The sequence below is a fragment of the Ptychodera flava genome, chromosome 10 (genome assembly GCF_041260155.1).
Source record: "Ptychodera flava strain L36383 chromosome 10, AS_Pfla_20210202, whole genome shotgun sequence".
Taxonomy (NCBI): Eukaryota; Metazoa; Hemichordata; class Enteropneusta; family Ptychoderidae; genus Ptychodera; species Ptychodera flava.
The window spans coordinates 27259558-27284502 of record NC_091937.1 but is presented as its reverse complement, the minus strand read 5'-3'; the positions used below and the strand labels follow the sequence as shown (position 1 = coordinate 27284502).

General features: G+C 39.1%; 2 protein-coding genes across 2 annotated transcripts; both read left to right on the top strand.

The window, feature by feature from the left end:
* Positions 1-11217: 11217 nt before the first annotated feature.
* Positions 11218-13579, top strand: LOC139141589 (uncharacterized). The gene is made up of 2 exons (XM_070711183.1): positions 11218-11289; positions 11486-13579. The coding sequence occupies exons 1-2, from the start codon at positions 11218-11220 to the stop codon at positions 13577-13579; spliced, it is 2166 nt and encodes a 721-aa protein (XP_070567284.1).
* Positions 13580-13802: 223 nt separating this feature from the next.
* LOC139141588 (uncharacterized) lies at positions 13803-14657 on the top strand. The gene has a single exon (XM_070711182.1). It carries the CDS (start codon positions 13803-13805, stop codon positions 14655-14657), a length of 855 nt encoding a protein of 284 aa, XP_070567283.1.
* Positions 14658-24945: the final 10288 nt, after the last annotated feature.

Below are 24945 nucleotides of genomic sequence, written 5' to 3'. Positions count from 1 at the left end.
TGTTCTCATAAAATGGCCACATAACTGAAAAAGTGTAAAATTGGTGGATGTGGATTACCTACTCATCATAATTTTTCCAGAAACAATGACACTCCATGTTCATGATTTTGTAGTTTACATCTTTATTTTCTCTGTTATAAAGCCAGTTGTTGATCATGGCAGGATATCTAACATTATGGAAAAATGATAAATTCACTTGAATGCTAACAGTAATGAGTATGTACCATACTCTTTCAAAGGGCATTCTCTATTTAGTAAGTGTAGAATTCAAAGATATAGCCAAAGAAAAGGAGAGCAACAGTTTACATAGTGGTAGCTCTTGGGTCATTCGATGCACCCTCTTCAGTTCAAAATGTGTATATGGACAAGTATTATGCTGTACACATGAGATGTCATTGCTTATTTAGACGTCCAAGTCAATAGTTTTTTGGTTAGCTCCTCTTGTACATGTGTATATTCAAGTTTTTCCCATGTTTTTTCTTCCATCCTTTTTTTTGTTGACTTAAAACTCAAAAGCCATTTGCAATAAGAATTGTCAAATTTGGCATAGTGTTTTGGGCAAGGGACAACCCTTGAATTTTAAGTAGTCACTTGACCCTGTATAAATAATGACTATACTGGATTTTTATTCTCGCGTCACCTATTTTTGCCTTTCTAGAACTCAGCAGCCATTGCACCAATTCTTATGTAACAATGCATGGTGATTGGGAATCATAGTTAGCTGTGCACCTAACCCTTGATATTCAAATTAGTCCCATGACTAATTGTAACCAAATGAATTTTTCAATAAGGTGAATCAACTCAATTTTGTATGTGACTAACTGACCACAAGCCCCTAACTGTGTTGAAATGCAATTGCGCTCAGTCTTGCATCCTTGTGGCAATATTGTATTTCTTAAAATCTTTTAAAATTCTTTTCTAAAAAAATGAATAAGTGGATGTGTAACATTGTGTAACCGGTATATGCACTTCAAACTAAATTTTCTAAAATCTGCAAATGGCATTTCAATCAGTAACTCAATCTTGCTACCATATTGGATTTAAAAATTGCATGCAAACCTTAAAAAAATTTGAAGAAGCTCATCAAACTTATGTTTTCATAGTTTGTAAAGGTACTTTCAATTTGTCGACATTTATTGGTTTGTATTATGGCAGTGATTTAGTAACATTGAGTGCTTGAAATAAATTTGCTAACGTGCTTAAAGATTAACAAATGAAAATCATGTCTTCCTAACTTTGCATGAAAGAATTGTTTAAACGAATGGAAGTGTAGTAAATAAAGGTCTAGTTGCTCAAACGTTTTGATTTTTACATTAATTTTTCCTACTTTTAATGCATGTTGAAACTTAAGCATTTGACTGTAAACATTATGCGAAATTCTCAGCAGTTACCACTAAAATACCTTTAACTGGAGCTGTCAAAGTTTTCAAGTGGGTAAAAAAATAAGTAGCAGTACTTGTTTCACATATATGATTCAAGCATGCAAGCATATGCCAACTTTCTTTTCAGACATCCAATACAGTATCACCTGAGACTGAAGCAAAGAAATGTGTCACAGAAGGCAAGGACATTCCACAGGATGACCGTTTTGAAATTAAATTTATTGACAGCGTGAAAGGTGAGTTAGTGATCATTGCCTACATGAAATTTTCCTCACTAAGATACTATAATATAAGACCCTTTTCATTCCCATAGAATATTTGAGTAAGTTCGCCTTACTTACAAAAATAATTTTTTGAGAAAGCTGCGTACCATGTTGCTTTGACTTTGTAACCTGCTTCTTTTTGAAAGATTTAGCCATAAGATTTGTCATATTTGACAGGTTTAAGTTTGTGTTCACACATGGGAGCTTCTGTCATACTGATGTCTGTCTCACTATGTATATCTATCTCTACATTGCAACAATAACTCAAGAATGAAGCATCCAATTCAAATAAAAGCAAACATTATGTATCATATGGACAGAATTTGCATTCAACTTCAAATGAGTACAACTCAGCATAGATGAACAGGTGGTCTTGATTTTTTTGCCAGATGACGGAGACTATTGATTTTTTTAAACCATTCTCAGATTGCTGGTAAATTTGATAGAACAATAGATATCTTGCCACAAGTAATCAAAAGTTGATAATGTAATGAAAAACCCGAAGTTCTGATTTTCACACTTCATTGTATAAAAACGAAAAAAAATTTAAAATTCTCAGAAATTGTATTTTCTCGAATGCCCTCAATTCAATAACTGTTTACAGATCATCAGGTAGCATGATCCCTGATTCTGAAGTTTTCAAAATAAAATCATTTGATATGTATACTAGGACATATAAAGGCATTTTAGTATCTGGTGCATTAGAAAGCAAGAAGTTGCAGATTTTATACTTCTTTTCTGTCTCGGTTTCTTTGTACACATTTTGTTTATCATAATTAGTACCCACACAATTGCTGCATGGAATTTGACAATTCTTTAAGGTAATAATCTGTCAAGGATAAAGTTATACTGAAAGTAATTTAAATGGGAGTGTCTTGTAAAGCAAGTGTCGATTCCAAATGTTATCTTGTTGGTACTCTGATCATGGTGCTGTCTTTGTCATGCAAAATATTGTGCCTTTACCATTACATTTACTTGTATTGTGTAATAGATCAATAATTGAGCATTACTCGTCTCCTGATTTATGAGTGACTTTACCTATTGTTGCAAGATTTATACTAGTCTCTGTACATGCACTGTATGACATTATCCTTCAGGGAAAGGTGTATTTGCAGCAAAGAAATTTAAAAGGGGGACTATCTTATGTGGTATTCCGGAGAAAGATTATCTGAAACAGAAGCAAATGAACGGAAAACTTTATATGATCGAACAGGAGCAGGATCATATATATATTTCTTTAAGGATAAAGAACAATGTATGGCGTAAGTAAAGATTTATTATTTTGTTGATTTTTCTAACTCATGGAAGTGAATTTCATCAGATAGGAATGTGGATTGTCTTTCACTGTCAGTCACAGTTGTTCGTGGTCAGTTTCCCCCATTTGGAATTGTTTGGTCAGACATCCTGAAATTAAAGCCTTTGCCAGCGTCAGATTTTCTCTCAGGCAAATCTACTTATTAGATTACAATTTCAATGGAAAACAAAAGGCTATGACACTCCATAATCCTCTAAACGACTAAAACAAACTTGATCCCTGGGATCAACTCCCTGGCCTTTCAGTATCCAGTTTCCTAACGTTCGTTAAAGCCATAATTTTGAATCTCATGTACTGCAGTGGGTCGCGTGGTCTGTCGATCTCCACAGGCGAAAGGTTCAGCCAACTTTGTGTGTACCTGTCAACTACAACCAAAATGTTGCTCAAATTGTTGAAACAGAATTAATGGTTCATGAAGCATGAAAATGCATCAAAAATATTCCTTCATCAGTGCATTTTGTGGGTAGCTTTCTGTCTTGCTGTTAACCTGTTCTATTCAAGTAAGATAACCATCATGTTTATGCAAGCTGGGTTCATTTTATACCCACAGTATCTCTTTTGTAATATGGTACGATTCCTATAACATTTGTATTTTCCTGGTACACTGAGGTAAGCTCTACATGAATGCATGCATGCATCTTGGAATAATACACCATGCATCATCTCCACTAGTGTATAACACAACTGCACACTATGTAATATGCAAATCTACTTGTTTAAGCATAACGGCACACTATGCATACATCTCTTCTAGTTTATAACACAACGGGACACTATGCATACATACCTTCCAGTTTATATCACAAGTGCACAGTATGCATACATCTCTAATAGTCTATAACACAAGGTATAAACTCTCTATCAGTGTATAATCTTGTTCTTGCTGTGAGTTTTTTGAACGTTGCAGGGTCTGTGTTGACACTTTGCAAATACAGGGGAGTAGCCAAAGGACTCTCTGCGTCCACACGGTCAAGTTTAGGTCCTTGTTTCGAAACTGATACTGACCTACCGGTACATGTAAACGCCCTCTACGGTTATGTTTTGCATCACGGAAACGACAATCGCTTTATGGATTTATCGCCGGTGGATTGGTGACATTGGCATAAAATGAAATACAAAACAAAAGAATAGCAAGGTTTTTTTTGAACTTTTTGTGGAAAAGTGATCCATTCGGGGGTCACATGCCCGTGCACTTTTTCTATGGGAGTACCCCAGGGGCTTGTGTGCTGCTTTGTCTGCTACTAAGACTTGCTCCAAGTCTGTGGGCATTAAGTATCAAAACATATAATACACCAAAGGATTAAACATCAGCAGACTGCCACGCTATTGTTGGCTGTTGCGTAGATCTTTGGTGATCGCCTTGACCCACAGCGTCGCTTTATGGCCAACCAGTAACTCGGCTGCTGAGCAAAGCCAGGCGTCTGGGGGCAAGTCTATCTGCTTCTGTCGATAAACTGCATTGTCTCCCAGTCTGGAAGTGCCGTTCATCAATTTCTTTTTTCGCCATATGGCAAGCAAAAGCGCTACTTCCTCTTCGGTATGATTATATAGCATGTCCACCTGTGAAGGACGCGTCTGCCATGTAAACTCAACAACAACTGAACAAAGGCTCCAAAATATGCCCAAAAGTCGCCGCACGGGGGCATTGTTTGATCTCGCTAATTTTCCATGCATTTACATGCACTGCGAACGCTGAAATTAAGTCCGAGCTCGGACTTAGGTCAACCCCTTGATTCCGTTCTACATTAATGACGGCCCAGGGGCGTTTGGAACTGTTTTCACATATTTTTGTATGTCGCGCTTTGATCTTTCGTGGTGCTTGGCCATCGAAAAATTTTTCAGTGAGAACGCCACTTATAACACAAGGGCAAACTATGCATATATATCTACTAGTGTATAACACAAGGGTACACTCTGCATACATCTCTACAAGTGTGCTAGGGCATATACCCACCTGTGTATAACATAGTGGCACGCTCTATAAATCTCTCCTAGTGTATAACTCTGTATATGTTCAAGGGGACACTAATATTCATGTATATCTCTGCAAGTGTATTACAAATTTAAATAGCATATAAGCATTTATGTTTCGCTGGGCTTTAGTTTCGCCGTTTTCGCTGATTGATGAAATCCGCTAAATTAAATTACTGTGACAATGTTAAATTACAATTATAGAACCCATTGTTTTCATTGTCAAATCATCAATTGAAAATAAAACCCAGTGAATGCATCAAACTAGTAAAATTAATCCCAGTAAAAATTAATGCTTTACAGCAATTAGTATGCATCTCCACAAGAGTATAGCACTAGAGGGGCAAAATTTATGTTCCATATGTCCCATTGGTCTGTCCATCTGTTTGTTAATCTGTCTCCTTCAATGTATTTGCAAATTAGAAATAAAGTTCCATGCATGAGCTCGATAAATATGTTACAGGGGAGGTCATGTTTCCCGAGTTGGTAAACATTGTGTAATTACACAGCTTCATTACAAGGCATGTGACCTGAGGATTTAAGGTTGTTACCTCTCTCACAATCAAATTGTTGTTCGATTTATAAGCAGTAGCAAAGTTTGACCTAACTAAAAGTTTAGGGTTTGCACACTATAATGGTCTCTGGACTCCCCTTTAACTCACAATTTCTATGCTTACATAGAGTAAGTATTTAAAATCAAGATGTGTGTTTCTGTAAACTACTTTGGGTGGGTGCGTGATGCCTTTTCGTGGTGAATTATCTTATTGTATTTGAGGAAACCAAGTCTATTTTGTTTTTTGTATTTTTCACTTACTCTGTGAATTGAGGCTGTGTGCATGTGAATGTAATGTTATGTAAAGCCATGATGAATTTGTAACATATATTGTTCGAGCAAGATTTAATTTTTCTACAGATGTTTATTGTCATTTCAACAATCTGCTAAAAAGAGACGGCATATAAAGTTCATATCCTCTTAATGCCCAACTTTTACTTCTTCGACAGCAGTTCTGAAAATTTATAAAGTGAATACACTTCTTTGTGTATAGGAGGCAATCAAAGCCTATTGCTTTGGATTCATTGATATTCAACCACTGCTTGCAAAATAAAAACTACGATTAGATCAAAATAGAGTTTTGTTATGTTGAAATGTCCGTATGTGCAGGATGTTGGAACTTCAGCCTTGATGTTCAAATTGCCAAGTTAAAGGGGAAACATGCAGGGAGGTTTAGCCTGACATTTTAAATGCAAAAGTTGGGACAAAATGTGCTGTGTTTTGCTTCCTTTAAAACTGTACACGTCGCTGAGTCAGCATTAAATGATGCTACACTTGCATTTGTGGTGCAGTATATGGACCATGGCAAGGTGCACAAAAAGAATCAGATGAGTAACCACTTAGTCCAGTAATTACTGATGGATGATTGTGTATTTTCAATTATTATCTGTGAAGTTCTAAATTTACCAGGTTTTTTTGCCAAAAATAAGTAAAAATGTTCACAACTCGCCTACCCTCATTTTTTGGATGAATTATTGTCAAGTAAATCTTTTTGTAGATACTTCATTCCAGCTACATGTTTTGTAGTTGACATGATAGAGTCTCGGATCTAATGCATGTTCTTCTTGTCACGTTTAGAATCGATGCAACGAAAATAGAGAATGTGGCTCGATATGTTAATAATGGACACATCCAACCGAACTCTATGATGAAGAACGTGTGTGATGAATCTGGTGCTGTTCACCTTTGCCTTTTTGCGCAAAGAGATATAGACTTGTATGAAGAAATAGTGTATGATTATGGAAGCGGGTTAGATTTACCATGGAGAAAGGTAATGTTCCACTTTATTTACATTTGTTTTGATGCTGCTGCAAATAAATGCAAAAGGCTACTGTTGTGCATTTGTGAAATTTTACCTCAAAGCATTGATCACATGATATTTGCTTTATTGGAGATTGTCAGTTGCGTTTTGATATTGCTACTTTTATTGTAAAGAATACGTAATTTGACCTCATGTCACCATAGTAAACTAATTAAGTGTATTTTTGACAAGCATCATCAGACGACATTTTTCAGTGTGTCTTACAATTTTGCCGAATGGAATCACACAGGATAGTTCGCCACTTTCAGTTAAAGAACTACACAGATTTATGATTTATGTGGTATCAGTATGCAGATGCATAAAGTTGGTGAAGACGCCCTCCTACTGAAATTGTTAAATTACTCAGTATGGATCCAGCAACAAAAGACAAACTGAGGACGTTTTTGTCTTATTCCTGTTAACTGTATACTGTGATATCAGTTCTAAAGGTTGCTCTCATCAGACATTTCACAGTCGAGTAGTAAACTGTCTTAAGACGTTTCTGTGATTTTTTGGTAAATATTCAAAATAATCGTTGAAGTTGGCAAAGCTACATCCTAATATGTTTTTCCTTTGATCTGCAGTCACTACCTGTAAAAGAACCTTTGACACATTAACCATAATTGTCCTGGCAAAGTGTCTCTTATCAGTGACTAAATATATATGTAATGCTTGAATTTTGGATGAAGTAATCGAAGATTACAAGTTTTCAGACCATTGTTTCCCATTGAGATTGATGACATATACACAATTACTGCATCAAATTTTATGAAACGTTCTAGGGATGACACTTTTCCCCAGCATACAATTAGCATGGCGGTGCCGCCACGCTTACAGCCATGCCCGCCACACTGCAATGAAGGCCGCCACGCTGACTAGTCAGGCCGCCATGCTAATGACATGGTCCTAATGTTTGTAAAATATTTTCATTTTAACCGACATTTGTTGGTTCAACTTCCTGTGTATTGTCCTCTTTTTGTTTATTTTCTGTAATGTTTCACATTTACACCCGTATTTGTCTATAGTAGTGCAATTTAAAAGGACCTGAACTTCGAAGGTGTAATATATAGAGACGCAATTTGTTCGTGCACAACAAAGTTTCTACAGTGGACACTAAACGCACCAAAATTCTCACACCACGAACCTACTGTGCACGATCAATAAAAAGTTACCACTGCGTCTTGTTTTGACTCTAGCAGTCCCTCCTAAATTGAATCTTCCAGTCTTTGCCAATCAGCGATCTTGTACTATACGTTAATATTTGTCGGTGGTCATAATGCTAAGGCTTCGTTGCTGAGTCTACTTTTGCTATGAAATCCACCTTTCTAATGCACGAAGGTACTCTCCCTTTATACTGTACGGAGATGTCCAAATTTATGGCGGCTGTTTCAAGCTAGCTGCCATCGCGGTTATCGATAGAGGTCTGATCCACGTTAATCGTGTAGCAATAGAAGTTACGCTTATACAAACTAGGTAGGAGACGGTGTGGTTTGAACTGCTAATGCTTGCAAAACTGTGAAATCGCATTTGACTTTTCTGAATGACCATGCCTGAGGCTTGACATATGGTTTCCGTGTTGAAAAGTTGTGCACAGCTGCGTAATATTAGTCTCGCATGCCAGAAATCGAACCTGCATGCTGAGCGAGCGGCGAAGCCGCGAGCTCCGAGTAACGCAGGTTACGAGGTCTGGCAAGAACCAACTGCTCAGGAATGTGATGACGTCAGAAGTGGGCTATCTTTCCTATGCTAATAAGTATAAGTTTGGACCACCGCATACACACGACAATAACTCATTTTCACTGCATGTGCCCACCAAGTTCATATACCCACGCCAAAAAACACTCCAGTAAAAATCTACGGCGAGAATTTATTTATGAGGCTATTTACCACCATCTCATTGGCAGTCGAATGGGGCCAAAAGTCTGCTTCGTTGGGACGAGCAAAAAAGAAAAAAGTAAACTCTATGGAGGATGACGTCGCAATCACAAGCATTGAAGCAACACCCTGAGCGATCATAAAACTAACTACCTCCTGCTTCGGTGTCAGGCTGTCCATCACTACTTTTTTCAATAGAATTGAGCGTGTTTTGCACATTGTTTTTCATTTCATCACAGTTGCTTGGGAGAGTAACCGTAAATGCAACAGTGACGTCGTACTGAGGTCAACGGGGCAGTTTACTTCAACTGAAACACTTCTTGATGAATGATACAATCATTCAGTCGAGTTCAAAAGGCTATTTTTAGAAGCTCCGCCTACAGTCATGAATAAACGATAGATGTACTCTTTCATCCAGCGATTTTCGAAGCATTCTATTGGACAATATATATAGCACGTTGGTTCTTGCCAGACCTCGTAACCTGCGGTTACTCGCACCTCGCGGCTTTGCTGCTCGCGCTGCACGCAGGTTCGAGCGCTGGCATGTGCGACTGGCGTAACGTTAGATCGTTTGCAATACCGGAGTTCAGGGACTGGACGTAAATTACCAGGGGAGAGGGCAGGGGGGATTTGCGGGGGGGTCAGACATTTTTGAACCTCTGTTTGGAGGAAGGTCACAATTTTTTTAATCCTCTGACGGGGAGGGTCACAAATTTTTGGGCATGTTGTTGGCACACTAAAAGTAGAAAACAAATTGTTTGTAAAGACAACCCACAACATGCAGAATCCAGTCACCTAGTGGAGTAGCAACAGACACAATACTCAGCCAAATCACGCGTCATGCATATGCTTTCACCACTACTGGCATACCCTCTAAACCAATCTTTCTTCAACTAAAACTTGACAGTAACACAATGTATCCAAAATGGTTGTTACCTTATTTTATACCGTGCACTAAATCAAATGTATGTCAAAAGAATGGTGCAGCGCAGGCGCCGCACTGGCCTAACTAGTACACGCCAAACAGTACATCACAATATTTTGCGATATAGTAAAACGTGGAGCAAGATGTTGATTTTGTTACATGGAAAAAAAAACCGTGAACTCAGCAGTTTCCCTTCAAAAACAAACTTTATTCCATAAAGAAAATAACACTAGACGCTAGGTCAAGGGACAAAATACAAACTGTAAAAGTCTACAAGCTACTTTGAAATTTTTCAGCTGGGTCGACAACACTCCAGAAAAGAGTCATACAGTGAGACAAAGTGTACAGTCTTTTGACGTACTTGAAGACTTGAATGCAAAAGTCCACTGGTAGTCCAAAGTCTCGGTCGAGCGTGGTAGTGAAACAAAGTGAACAGTACTTTTGCTTGCTTGAAGACTTGAGAGCAAAGTCCGCCGCAGTGCAAAGTCTATGAGTAAACATCCAGCGTGGCCGTCAGACTAAGTTTTTTACTGCTGGAGCTTCCAAAGTCCTGAAAGGACACGTCTGTGACAGGATCCCAAAGATTGTGTGCCTAAAACCACACTGCCCCAGTATTTATACTAATACTTATACAAGAAAACAAGAGCACTTCAGAACGTCTATTGATATACTAATCACTGCTCCAAAACATCTTCACCAGTGACTAATTAATTTGAATGACCACACTTCCACAACGACTGCACGGTAGTAACCGATCGAAGCAAACGCCACAAAGTCATTAAACAGGATAAATTGTGTTTCAACTGCCTCGGGAAACACAAAGTCGGAGATTGTAAATCGAAAGGGAAATGCTTTCGCTGCGGAAGAAAGCATCACACCTCGCTGTGTACCATGGAATCGAGTCACGCTATGACGGGACCAAATCCCAACAATCAAGTTATGGACACTCAAACACACACAATGGGAAATAAATGCGACGACAAGCCTACCTCATCTACTCAACCTGCCACACAGAGTGGAGTAAATTTCGCGAGAACGGAGAGTAACTCAGGTAAACGGAAAATGGAGCCAGGCATACACAAAACTGCCGAAGTTCCAATCACTTACGGTCCAAATACAATCAACGCTACGGTATTGTTCGATGAAGGCTCGGACATTTCCTTCATCACACGGGATCTAGTAACGAAGCTAGACATGAAGCCACAAACCTCGGACGTATATGGATTAAAGAGATTCGGTGACAAAACTGCTAACGCCAGATCGTTTGAAATGGTAACATTTGCACTTCAAACACGCGACGGTCCTAAGTCAATGAGCGCACTAATCGTTCCAGAGAAATCAATCAGCGTGAAAAACAAAATTTCACGTTCCGTATTGAATTTACCTCACATAAAGGGTTTAAAATTAGCGCACCCACCCTCTGACGCCGAATCATTCGAGATATCGCTATTAATCAGAACTGACTATTACTGGGACTTTATCGAAGATGACATTGTAAGGGGACCAGGCCCGACCGCCGTACTGTCTAAATTCGGTGGATACTTATTGTCGGGACCCACTGGTATACGAAGCGCGCCTAACGCCGACGCGACGCGACCACTTACACATCGCTACGACTACAGTTGAAGAGGAAATGAAACTTCAAAACTACTGGGACTTGGAAACAATCGGAATAAGAGACCAAGTAAACGCCAAGGACACTGAGGTAAGCGAATTCGAATTATATCGTGATACGCATTTACGAGTTGAAGACGGAAAATATGTTGCTAAGTTACCATGGAAGGTCGACCACCCGCCATTGCCGACCAATTATCATATTACTGAGAAACGCACACGCTATGGTGCGTCGGTTAACGCCCGATTTATTGAAAGTATACAACAACATCTTAATTGACCAACAGTCTCGCGACTTTATCGAGGAAGTCGACGACGATGATAAAACAAACGGACATTATCTTCCCCATCGCTCAGTAAAGAAAGACTCGACGACTACACCCATTCGTGTTGTATATGATTGCAGCTGCAGACAATCAGATTCACCTAGTCTAAATGACTGTTTACAGACTGGACCGCCACTCATTAACGATCTCTCATCAATTCTACTCAGATTTCGAGTGCATGACATCGCGCTCAGCAGTAACATCGAGAAAGCATTTATCAATGTACGCCTTGACGAAAATGACCGGAAATTCACAAAATTCCCCTGTTTATCTGACCAAAGCAGTCCCGAGAGCCCGTTCAAAGTTTATCGTTTTAAAACCGTTCTCTTTTGCGCGGTCTGTTCATCCTTCATATTGAACGCAGTTGTCAAAACACACTTGGAGTCAAACAATAACACTCCAATCGCCGCTGATCTTAAAGATAATATCTACGTTGATAATGTCATTGCGGGTGTCAACAATACTACGGAAGCTACGAAATACTACCCTGACGCAAACTCTCTCATGAAATCCGCTGGATTTAACCTTCGCTCGTGGTCATCAAACAACGATGAAATACGCAAATTAGCCGCTAAGGACAAAACGCTAGAAACGAACACCAACGTGGGTGTTCTCGGAATGCGCTGGTTAACTGACTCTGATAAACTCGCTCTCGCTAAGAAAAAGGATGTGAAGAAATCGGACTATCTCGCGACAAAGCGTGAAGTCACACAAGTTACCGCAAGTTTATTCGACCCCCTCGGATACCTTTCACCCGTTCAAGTGAAAGCGAAGACATTTATTCAAGACATATGGAAGAGAAATTTAGATTGGGACGAACCACTAGAAACTGACCTCGCAAATCGATGGAAACACATAGTATCGGACTTCAACGCGAGCACCGAAATCAAGATCGACCGTCGTTATTTCGCCGAGAATACGAGCGCCGATCATGAACTACACGTATTCGCAGATGCCAGCTGTACAGCTTACGGTGCAGCCGCATATCTTCGCCGCGGTGACCAAACGTCTTTGGTCATGGCAAAAACACGCGTCGCTCCAATCAAGGAATTATCACTGCCCTGCCTCGAACTTATGGCAGCATTAGTCGGTTCTAGACTACTACGCTTCGTTTACGATGCCTTGAATGACAAAGTCAATATCACAGATCGTACGCTGTGGTCGGACAATCAATGCGTTATACATTGGATAACACGAAGAGACAAGAAACTTCCGGTATTCGTTGCAAATCGAGTCAAAGAAATTAGAAATGTGCCATGCACGATCAAATATTGTCCAACCAAGGACAATCCAGCCGACTTATTGACACATGGAATCTCAACCCGTGAGTTAGAGAAATCCAATCTCTTGTGGCAAGGCCCACCCTGGCTAAAACAAGGTGATTGGCCTCTCTGTCCCGTGTTTGACAGCTCAACATATCATGTATCTACTGAGGAGGATGTCGGTACCCTCAGTGAGGATTACAATAAGCCAAGTGATGACAGAAGCAAACCTTCTGTGAACGGGATTCAATTAATCATTGACGTCAACAGATATAGTGGTCTCAGAGAGTTACTTCGCGTAACCGCATTAGTCCTGCATTTTATCTCAAACCTAAAACAAAGGGCAACTCGCAAAACCGGACTGATAACCGCTGACGAACTCAATCGCACTGAGATAGAGTGGATTAAAGATGTACAAAGACAAGAATTCGCCGACATCACAAAGAAAATACGCGATAACAAGAAGAAGACGTTGCTAAGCAGACAACTCGGACTGTTTACCGATAAAGACGGCATTCTACGTTGTGGGGGGAGGCTACAAAATGCTTCCCTGGACTTTGTGACAAAGTTCCCATTTCTACTACCGCCAGCTCATCGGTTCACCAATCTCGTGATTTTGAACGCACACGCACGCGCACTTCACTCTGGATTACAGACAACGGTAACCTACATTCGACGACGCTTCTGGATAGCCAAGATTTGCCAGACCGTGAAAAAATTGCTAAAAAAATGCGTCACCTGTCGGAAAACGAACGGCAAACCTTATCAAATACGGATACAAGCTCTGCTTTAATCGTATTGCGTAAGCGACGCCCTCCCTTTGCAGTTACTGGAGTGGATTTCACCGGAGCGCTATTCGTAAATCGCCTAACGGTAAGGAAACAAAAGCCTACATATGTTTGTTCACCTGTGCCGTGACTCGCGCCGTTCACCTCGAACTGGTACCTGATCTATCTACGGGATCATTTCTACTCGCCTTCCGACGATTTGCAGCAAGACGCTCGCTACCCTCGAAAATGATTTCAGACAACGCCTCTACTTATTTATCCGCCGCAGATGAAATACGGAAATTATTCCACGCACCAGATGTGAAACGCTATTTAGCTAATCGACGCGTACAATGGTCCTTCATACCGAAAGGCGCCCCTTGGTTCGGAGGTTTCTGGGAACGCATGATCGGACTGACTAAAAATGCGATAGAGAAAGTACTCGGTCGCGCCTTCGTTACATTCGACGAATTGAACACTATTGTTACAGAGATTGAAACCATGTTGAACGACCGACCTCTCACGTACTTGTACACGGATTCTGAGGACACGACGCCCCTATCACCGTCTCACCTTCTGCAGGGACGACCACTTACAGGCGTACCACACCCACAGTACGACGACGACGAACTTTCGGACCCAACCTATGGAAATAGCAGCAACTTGAACAAACGGTACGTACGCATTGCTCAATTACAAGAACAATTCTGGCGTCGATGGATTTCAGAATATCTACCTGCTTTGCGTGAACATCACAAATTAAACGGAACTACCAACAACAAAATCAAGGTCGGAGATGTTGTTCTAGTTCACAGTGACACTGAACGACGAATGCATTGGCCATTAGCCATCGTGGAGAAATTAAACTACGGAAAAGATGGAATGATACGATCTGCGGAAATCAAGACTACGACCGGACTCACTAATCGTCCTATTGTGAAACTTTATCCCCTCGAAGTGAAGGCAGACACTTCTACATTGTTACCAAGCAGCAACAATGACACGGACACAATTCTGCCTGACCCTAGTAAAGGTCAACGACGTTCTACACGTACAGCAGCAGCCATCGCACGTTGTAGGATACATGACCTGAACACTAAGTGAACTCTATATATCGGACAATATATATTGGACACTATTTAATGGACCCTATATACTCATATATACTCACCATATGATATCTAGTCATTTTACTCAGTATTTCGATTACTTTCAATTTTTGCATTTTTCTCGAGTTTTAGTTTACGATGATTTTTCGAATTTTAGACTTGATACCTTTTCTGTCGGGCGGGAGAATGTCGAGAAACGTATACAAAGATAGCTACTTCTTAATTCCTTGACAATGAAGACAGATTGTAATCTCTTCAGTTCCTTCCAATATCCTGTGTTTACACATAGTTTTAATTCTTTCTGACGTGTGACTCATCTCTAACCAATCAAAGTCAAAGACGCTTCTTACTTTCCCGCCAAAATCGGCTATATCACAGCCTGAATTAGCCACTTTACTTTAGTATATGTTTATGCACAGTATAGTGTATGTGTATGCGTATACTCAGAGCGCATCGCTCACCACTGGATCTGGTCGTCACTTATCCACCCACTGATACATTATGTTATTGTAGCAGTAGTTCATCGTAGCTGTAGTAATAAAGTTTGAAGAAATACAGCCGACGCCTCTGTCTCCATCACTTGAACTCTAAAGATCCTGCTTCGTAAACAATCCCACACATTGTTTTTCATTCCCAATGGCATTACCTTGTACTGGAACAATCCGTCTGTTGTAACAAAGGCGGATATTTCACGAGCACGATCCGTCAGAGGGACTTGCCAAAATCCCTTAAGTAGATCAAATTTTGTCACGTACTTTGCTTTTCCCACTCGATCAATGCAATCATCAATCCTCGGGATTGGAAAAGTGTCTGTCTTTGTGAGAGTGTTCACTTTTCTGAAATCCGTGCACATACGATAGCTTTGATCTGGCTTTGGCACAAGAATACATGGCGAACTCTAGTTACTTTTACTGGGTTCAATAAAGTCATTGTCCAGTAGATATTTGACTTCTTCCTGGAGATATTTCACTTTCGTTGGATTCAGTCTGTAAGGGTGTTGTTTCACAGGCTTACTGTCCCCGACATCAACGTCGTGATAAATGATGTTTGTCCTCGTTGGCACATCTTGGAACAAGTGTTTGTATTAGTAGACCAGTTCCCTCACTTATTGTTGTTGTTGTAACGGCTGGAGGTGTGCCAACTTTGACTCAAGATTTTCCATGATTTCTGAATTCTGGAGTTTGACCGAGCCCAGCTTTGAATTTAGCATCTTTGAACTTAGAGTATTTTCACTCAACTCAGTTTCATTATCGCTACCTTGATAATGGTTTGAACTGACTACACTGACAGGTTGTGTTACAGTAGGATTATTCCTATCTAAATATGGCTTAAGCATATTAATGTGACATAACTGTTTTTGTTTTCGCCTGTCAGGCGTTATTATAATATAATTTAAATCACTTAATTTCTTATCAATTAGATAGGGACCAAAGTAACGAGCATGGAGTGGTTTGCCAGGAACCGGAAGAAGAACAAGAACTTTTTGACCTGGCTCAAACTTCCGTTTTGAGGTGTTTTTATCGTATTTGATTTTCATAGACTGTTGAGATGACTCAAGGTTTTCTCTGGCTAATTCACATGCCTTTGTAAGTTTTGTACGAAATTCTGATACATATTGCAAAATATTCAGACAATCATTGTCATCTGATAGGAATTTCTCTTTGAAAAGCTTGAGTGGGCCACGGACTGTATGTCCAAATACAAGCTCAAATGGGCTGAAACCAAGAGACTCTTGAATGGATTCTCTAACAGCAAAGAGCAGAAAATGAATTCCTTCATCCCATTGCTTCTCTGTGTCAAAACAGTACGTCCTAATCATATTTTTCAAAGTCTGATGAAATCGCTCAAGCGCACCCTGACTTTCTGGGCGGTAGGCAGAGGACCTATACTGTTTAATGCCTAACTGATCCATGACTTGTTGAAAAATTCCAGACATAAAGTTGGAGCCTTGATCGGACTGGACACATTTAGGAAGGCCAAATACAGTGAAAAAATTGACTAAAGCTCTCACTATAGTCTTTGCCTTTATGTTTCTCAGTGGTATGGCTCCTGGGAACCGAGAAGATGTACACATTGTTGTCAACATGTACTCATTTCCTGATCTTGTTTTAGGTAGGAGCCCAACACAATCTATGAGTATCCTGTTTCTTGAAATGCAGGAATTGGCTGCTAAGGGACCTTTCGAATGGTCTGATTTGGCTTTCCTACCATTTGAAATGTGGGACAAGTTTTACAGAAATGTGCTACATCTTGTCTAAGAACAGGCCAATAAAAATGACTGATAATTTTATGATAGGTCTTCCTGAAACCTAAAAGACCAGCTCAGGGAGTTTCACGGGCTAGGCATAACATTTTAGCACAACAGGACTTTGGAACCATAATTTGATGTTTTATAGCCCAATCGTCATCAACCAAGACATCTGGAGGTCTCCATTTACGCATGAGAATACCAGATAACAAACAGGACTATCTGAAGTTTCAGCTTCGTCAACAACCCTGTCAAACAAACACGAGATATCTGGGTCTTTGCGTTGTTCTGCAATAAGACTTGATCTAGAAAATGTCTGACCTTGGTCAGCAGAAGTTTTACTGGAGGTTTCAAATCCACTTGGGATAACGGAATGATCTGTACCAAACAATGACTGAGAAAAGTGTCACTTAAGTCAACGTCTGTGACATCATCTTTGAGAATATTGTGATTCTTAGAAGTTTTCTTTGACATGGCTCGAGTAACAACTAACGAAAGATAAAAACCCGGAATTTCTTGTTCAATTGGCTCTGGGTCCTGATCTAATCTAGGCTTATCAGTCACAAGTGGATTAGTAATGACCTTGTCCCAAGCAAGGTCGTTTCCAAGGAAAAACAGCAAAAAAGGTCTAATACCTAAAGTCAAAGGTCCAGAAACAAAGGCCTACGACAAACAGGCATTATGGAGAGGAACAGGAATATAGTCACTACAATCTACCCCTTAATAAGAACATTAGAACCTGAAAATGACTTTTCAGAAAATGGCAGGGTATCTGCCAACAAAAGAGACTGGGATGCCCCGGTATCTCTTAAAATACTGACAGGGGTAGCAGAAGACAAATCACTAGAAAGTTATATTAACCATCACGAATAAATGGTTCTAAAATACCCATAATGCTATCTTGAGAAGAATTGACCTTGACCTCATTAATTGGGGATAAGAGGGGTTTAACCTCAGAAAAAGTGTTGCACACATTATAGACTCTTATTGAGATGATGAAGAAATAAAGCCGGTGGGCTTTGATCCACTTTGACCTTCACCTTTTCTTTTCAATTTGAGACAATCTGATATCAAATGGCCACCTTTCTTACAATAATGTCACGAAAGTGTATTAAATTGTTTGCCAGAAAGACGCTGAGATTTGGAATCTGATGACGTGGAAGTATTATTTGAACTCTGTGAACTATTTTAATTTGATTTTTACTCTCCTTTGAGAAATTCTTAGACAAAAGGCAATTAAATTTCCCAGCACTGTTTCGGTATGAAATGGACAGGGACGGTTTGCTGACAAATGAAGGTTTGTGGGTTAATGAATAATCATCGGCCAAACGTGCAGCAACCTCTAATGTGTCTGCCTTTTGTTAATTAATAAATATCTTGACGTCACTCTGAATACACCTTTTAAATTTCACAACTAAAATAAGCTGTCTGAACTTTTCAAAATCCTGACACTTTTTTTCAGAAGTACACCGACGGTCAAACATCTGTTCTTTTGTTCTAGAAACTCAACATAAGTTTGATCTTTCATTTTCTGACAGTCCCTAAATTTCTGACGGTAAGCTTCAGGCACCAACTCATAGCCCTTGAGGATTAATTCCTTCACACAATCATAATTTGAAGCCTGCTCAACTGACAACTGAACATAAATTTCTCTGGCTTTACCCACCAAAGCACTCTGCAAAAGTATAGACCAGGAACCCCGAGGCCAATCCAGACTCTGAGTAATTTTCTCAAAATGAAGAAAATACTTGTCATCATCCTTTCTTGGAAGGGGGGAACCAACCTGAAATGCTTAGTGATGTCAAAGTTGTCTGAAGGGAAGAACTACCTACCTGTCCAAGCTCTAAACGTTTCATTTCTACCTGTAGTCGATGTTGTAATTCTCTCTCTTTCTGACTTTCTTCCCTTTGTATATTTTTCTTTTCTAATGCCAATTTCTTAAGCTCCAAATCTGCCTGCATTTCTAATTCTAATCTTCTGAGTTCAAAGTTAGATTCGGGCTCATAATCATGCAAGATGGATTCCTCAAAGTGGCCTGAATTAACTAAATGTTTCGCAATTGTATACTGAATTTCCTTCTTGCGCATGGATCTTTTGACTTCTATATCTAGAAAATTGGCCAGTGCAATTAGGTTGTCTTTTCTGAGGGAATCAAATGTGCCCTGATCAACGTCCTCCATAAATTTGTCTGGCTTGAATTCTGTCATGACGAAATTTTGCTGAGTTCACAATATACAGTAGTTTGGTTAAGGCTGGCGAAAATGTAGTCAAACGGCTCAAAATGTTCAAATCCCGGACGAGCCCCGCAATTTTGTTACGTGGAAAAAAAAACCAAAACCCGTGAACTCAGAAGCTTCCCTTGAAAATAAAATTTATTCCAAAAAGAAAATAAAACTAGTCGCTAGGTAAATTTTCAGATTTATAATTTTTTTAGTTCGATGCTGTCTGAGGATACAATGTACATCCATATCACTAGCGCAAATAAGATTGCGTGCTGTAACCCCAACATACATATGGCCTAGTGATTTATATTGCTGATAGATTTCGCGAAATGTTGCAGATCATCTTTTGACAATCTGAGAAGCTGTTTGCAAAATATAGTGAAATTGCGTACATGTGTTTTAGGACAATTTATGCCCCTTTTGATCAAAACATCTATTTCTCTGTAGCAGCATGTCCAAATTGATTTGATGTGTATAGATGTGGTGACATTTCAATATTTGTCTTTTTAGGGTACTTTATGCCATTTATGGTCAAAACATCGGTATTCTTTGAAAGGGCTTGTCCAATTTCTTTGAAATTTGCTACATAAGTCCCTTAAGATTTGTTTAAATCATGCTCTTTTTTTGTGATGGAAAAATCTTCAGATAATTGTCATTCACCATTTGCTACAAGCAAAGGATTAGTCTATAGATAAATATTGTTCTCTCCCAGGATTTTTTTACAAGAGGGCGAAGACGTGGTGCAAAGCACTACGAGCGACCGCATAAGCGGTCGCAGGGGGAGGTCCGGAGAGGGGTGGCCCTCCTGCCGTTGGAGCTTTTGAAAAACAGAGATTAAAATGGTGTTATTTGGTGGCACTTGGGGAGTATTTTTTCAGACTTTTTTCGTATAAAAAACTCAAAGGAACAGAAATCTGAGACAGTGTTCCATAACTTTTATTCCAGTTCACTGATTTCAATGAAGATTACATTTTTTGAAAACGAAAACATAGCGACAGACATACATTTATCTTGTTCACCCATTCTTGCATTCATCATTGCAATAAAATGCTGTGAAAAAAATGAACCTGATGTGGCCTGCATCTGTTCACCTTGATCTTTAAAGGCAAATATAACTTTCTGTCTGACAACCATACCATAGTTCCAATGTTTTACCTAGTGTACCTGCTTGGTTTGTACGCAGGAAACAAGTAGAAAACAGGCTCTATAATTTTATAATTTTCAAGTGATCAGAATACAAAAGTCCTGAAAAGATAAGATGATCACAACTTCCAGTATAAGGGATACAGTCACTCTAAATGTATACAATAAAATTAAAAATGTGCCTGGAGGATGTACTAGAAATACAGAAAGCTGCTGAAAATGACTTTCCAGAAAATGGCAGGGTATCTGCCAACAAAAGAGACTGGGATGCCCCGGTATCTCTTAAAATACTGACAGGGGTAGCAGAAGACAAATCACTAGAAAGTTATATTAAACCATCACGAAAAAATGGTTCGAAATACCATAATGCTATCTTGAGTAGAATTGACCTTGACCTCATTAATTGGGGAAAAGAGGGGTTTAACCTCAGAAAATGCGTTGCACACATTTTTAGACTCTAAGTGAGATGATGAAGAAATAAAACCGGTGGGCTCAGATCCACTTTGGCCTTCATGTTTTCTTTTCAATTTGACACAATCTGATATTAAATGGCCACCTTTCTTACAATAATTACAACAAAGTGTACCAAATTGTTTGCCAGAAAGAGGCTAAGACTTTGGATTTGATGAGGTGAAAGTGTTATTTGAACACGGTGAACTATTTTCTTTTGATTTTCTACTCTCCTTTGAGAAATTCTTAGATGAAAAGGAGTTCAAATTTCCCTGCACTGTTTCGGTATGAAAAGGACTGGGATGGTTTGCTGACAAATGAAGTTCTGTGGGTTAATTAATAATCATCGGCCAGACGTACAGTAACCTCTAATGTGTCTGCCTTTTTTCATTGATAAATGTCTTGACATCACTTTGAATGCACCTTTTAAATCCCAAAATTAAAGTAAGCTGTCTCAACTTTTCAAAATTCTGACAAATTTTCTCAGACGTACACCAACGGTCAAACATCTGTTCCTTTGTTCTAGCAAACTCAACATAAGTTTGATCTTTCATTTTCTCACAATCCCTAAATTTCTGACGGTAAGCTTCAGGCACCAACTCATAGCCCTTGAGGATTAATTCCTTCACACAATCATAATTTGAAGCCTGCTCCACTGACAACTGAATGTAAATTTCTCTGGCTTTACCCACCAAAGCACTCTGCAAAAGCATAGACCAGGACCCCCTAGGCCAATTCAGACTCTGAGCAATTTTCTCAAAATGAAGAAAATACTTGTCATCATCCTTTTCTTGGAAGGGGGGAACCAACCTGAAATGCTTAGTGATGTCAAAGTTGTCTGAAGGGAAGAACTACCTACCTGTCCAAGCTCTAAACGTTTCATTTCTACCTGTAGTCGATGTTGTAATTCTCTCTCTTTCTGTCTTTCTTTCATTTGTAATTTTTCCTTTTCTAATGCCAATTTCTTAAGCTCCAAATCAGCCTGCATTTCTAATTCTAATTTTCTGAGTTCAAAGGTAGATTCGGGCTCATAATCATGCAAGATGGATTCCTCAAATTGGCCTGAATTAACTAAATGTTTCGCAATTGTATACTGAATTTCCTTCTTGCGCATGGATCTTTTGACTTCTACATCTAGAAAATTGGCCAGTGCAATTAGGTTGTCTTTTCTGAGGGAATCAAATGTGCCCTGATCAACGTCCTCCATAAATTTGTCTGGCTTGAATTCTGTCATGACGAAATTTGCTGTGTTCACAATTACAGTAGTTGGTTAAGGCTGGTGAAAATGTAGTCAAACTGCTCAAAATGTTCAGATCACGGACGAGCCCCCAATTTTGTTACGTGGAAAACAAAAACAAAAACCGTGAACTCAGTAGTTTACCTTGAAAATAAAATTTATTCCAAAAAGAAAATAAAACTAGTCGCTAGGTAAATTTTCAGATTTATAATTTTTTTAGTTCGATGCTGTCTGAGGATACAATGTACATCCATATCACTAGCGCAAATAAGATTGCGTGCTGTAACCCCAACATACATATGGCCTAGTGATTTATATTGCTGATAGATTTCGCGAAATGTTGCAGATCATCTTTTGACAATCTGAGAAGCTGTTTGCAAAATATAGTGAAATTGCGTACATGTGTTTTAGGACAATTTATGCCCCTTTTGATCAAAACATCTATTTCTCTGTAGCAGCATGTCCAAATTGATTTGATGTGTATAGATGTGGTGACATTTCAATATTTGTCTTTTTAGGGTACTTTATGCCATTTATGGTCAAAACATCGGTATTCTTTGAAAGGGCTTGTCCAATTTCTTTGAAATTTGCTATATAAGTCCCTTAAGATTTGTTTAAATCATGCTTTTTGTGATGGAAAAATCTTCAGATAATTGTCATTCACCATTTGCTACAAGCAAAGGATTAGTCTATAGATAAATATTGTTCTCCCCAGGATTTTTTACAAGAGGGCGAAGACGTGGTGCAAAGCACTACGAGCGACCGCATAAGCGGTCGCAGGGGGAGGTCCGGAGAGGGGTGGCCCTCCTGCTGTTGGAGCTTTTGAAAAACAGAGATTAAAATGGTGTTATTTGGTGGCACTTGGGGAGTATTTTTTCAGATTTTTTCGTATAAAAAACTCAAAGGAAAAGAAATCTGAGACAGTGTTCCATAACTTTTATTCCAGTTCACTGATTTCAATGAAGATTACATTTTTTGAAAACGAAAACATAGCGACAGACATACATTTATCATGTTCACCCATTCTTGCATTCATCATTGCAATAAAATGCTGTGAAAAAAATGAACCTGATGTGGCCTGTATCTGTTCACCTTGATCTTAAAAGGCAAATATAACTTTCTGTCTTGACAACCATACCATAGTTTCAATGTTTTACCTAGTGTACCTGCTTGGTTTGTACGCAGGAAACAAGTAGAAAACAGGCTCTATAATTTTATGACTTTCAAGTGATCAGAATACAAAAGTCCTGAAAAGATAAGATGATCACAACTTCCAGTATAAGGGATACAGTCACTCTAAATGTATACAATAAAATTAAAAATGTGCCTGGAGGATGTACTAGAAATACAGAAAGCTGCTTCCTGTCAGTAAAATCTAAAAAATTCAAGATTTTAAAGAGTTTTGCAGATGTATTTTACGCATTTGTCTTCTTATTTATTTTTTTTTCAAACTAGTTTCAAGATGTTTTCCCTAACTTTCGGCTCTGAAATTTGTTTTTCTGTTTTTGACCACCCCCCTTCCAAGATCTAATGGTCCGTCCCTTACTTGAAGACTTGAATGCAAAAGTCAACGAAGTGCAAAGTCTATGTCCAGCGTGGTAGTAAGTAAACAGTCCCTTTGCTTGCTTGAAGACTTGAGAGCAAAAGTCCGCCGCAGTGCAAATTCTATGAGTATACATCCAGCGTAGCCATGAGACAAAGTTCTATACTGCTGGAGCTTCCAAAGTCCTGAAGTGACACGTCTGTGACAGGATCCCAAAGATTGTGTGCCTAAAACCACGCTGCCCCAGTATTTATACTAATACTTATACAAGAAAACAAAGAGCACGTCAAACGTCTATTGATATACTAATCAAAGCCCCAAAACATCTCCACCTGTGACTAATTAATTGAATGTCCAGGTCATGTAAGATAGTGACCCTAAGAATGTTCCCGTTTAAATAAGCTCAAGTGTGAGAAAAAAGATCTACATAACAATATGAAAACATGTAGAATGTGTAGTGCGATTTTGCGCACAGTAATCGAAATACAGCCAATTAACCCCCTCCCCTTTAACGCGGAAGTACGTTTGCCATGCGAGTGTTTTATGTTTTATGTTTTTTTATGTTTATTATCCACGGCCCCTAATAGTGTACTATCAGTGGCTGTTCGATCTTTTCCTCATGGCAGAAACTGCTCATTTGATTTCACACTTACTTAGCAACTGATGCATTGCTCTTAGTGCATGTCTGTTTTGTGCTGTTGTGTATAGCGAAATACAAATTTGCAAGTTTAAATAGGCAGATGAACTTCAGTGTTTCAGCCAGCCTGTGGCATGGCGACATTTTACGCAATGTCACTTGTTGTGTCCCTACAAAGTTATCTTCTCTGGTTATTATGACGCATCTTAGTGGGCCATAATTAACACTACCAGTATATGCCTCATATCCAATGCAATAAACAGAGAAAATGAAAAGGGCTGCATGATGAATACAAACTATCTTGTGATTAAAATACAGAGTGACAATGTAAACAAGTGTTACAAGTTTACATTTGTCAAAATGTGGACTCTTTGTGCTTTACGGTACACTGTCGTTTTTCATGACTCTAAGTTTAACTGCCTACCACTTGAAAACGGTAAGCTAAATGATTCTGAAGGTCTAACATGGGAATGCGTAGCTTCATATTATTACAAAGCCGGTCGGTACCTTGTCATGACTGGAAACAGAAACAAATCACTTAATGTTTTTTGGCCCTTCAACTGACAAAGCATTGCATTCCAGGGATTATATGATTATGAGAGCCATCCTTGTTATACATGTAATCAAAATGGCGATAAAGCAAACTTTGTTTGATTTGAGACTGCCATGTAGGTTTCAAGTAAATAAATTGACCTTTTAATCTGCCAATTCTCTGGTGGGGAATAAGCTTAGAACCCTCGTAAATTATACATTTTCTAAAAGACTTGATATAAGGGAACATTTGGTAACCACAGTGTCACAAT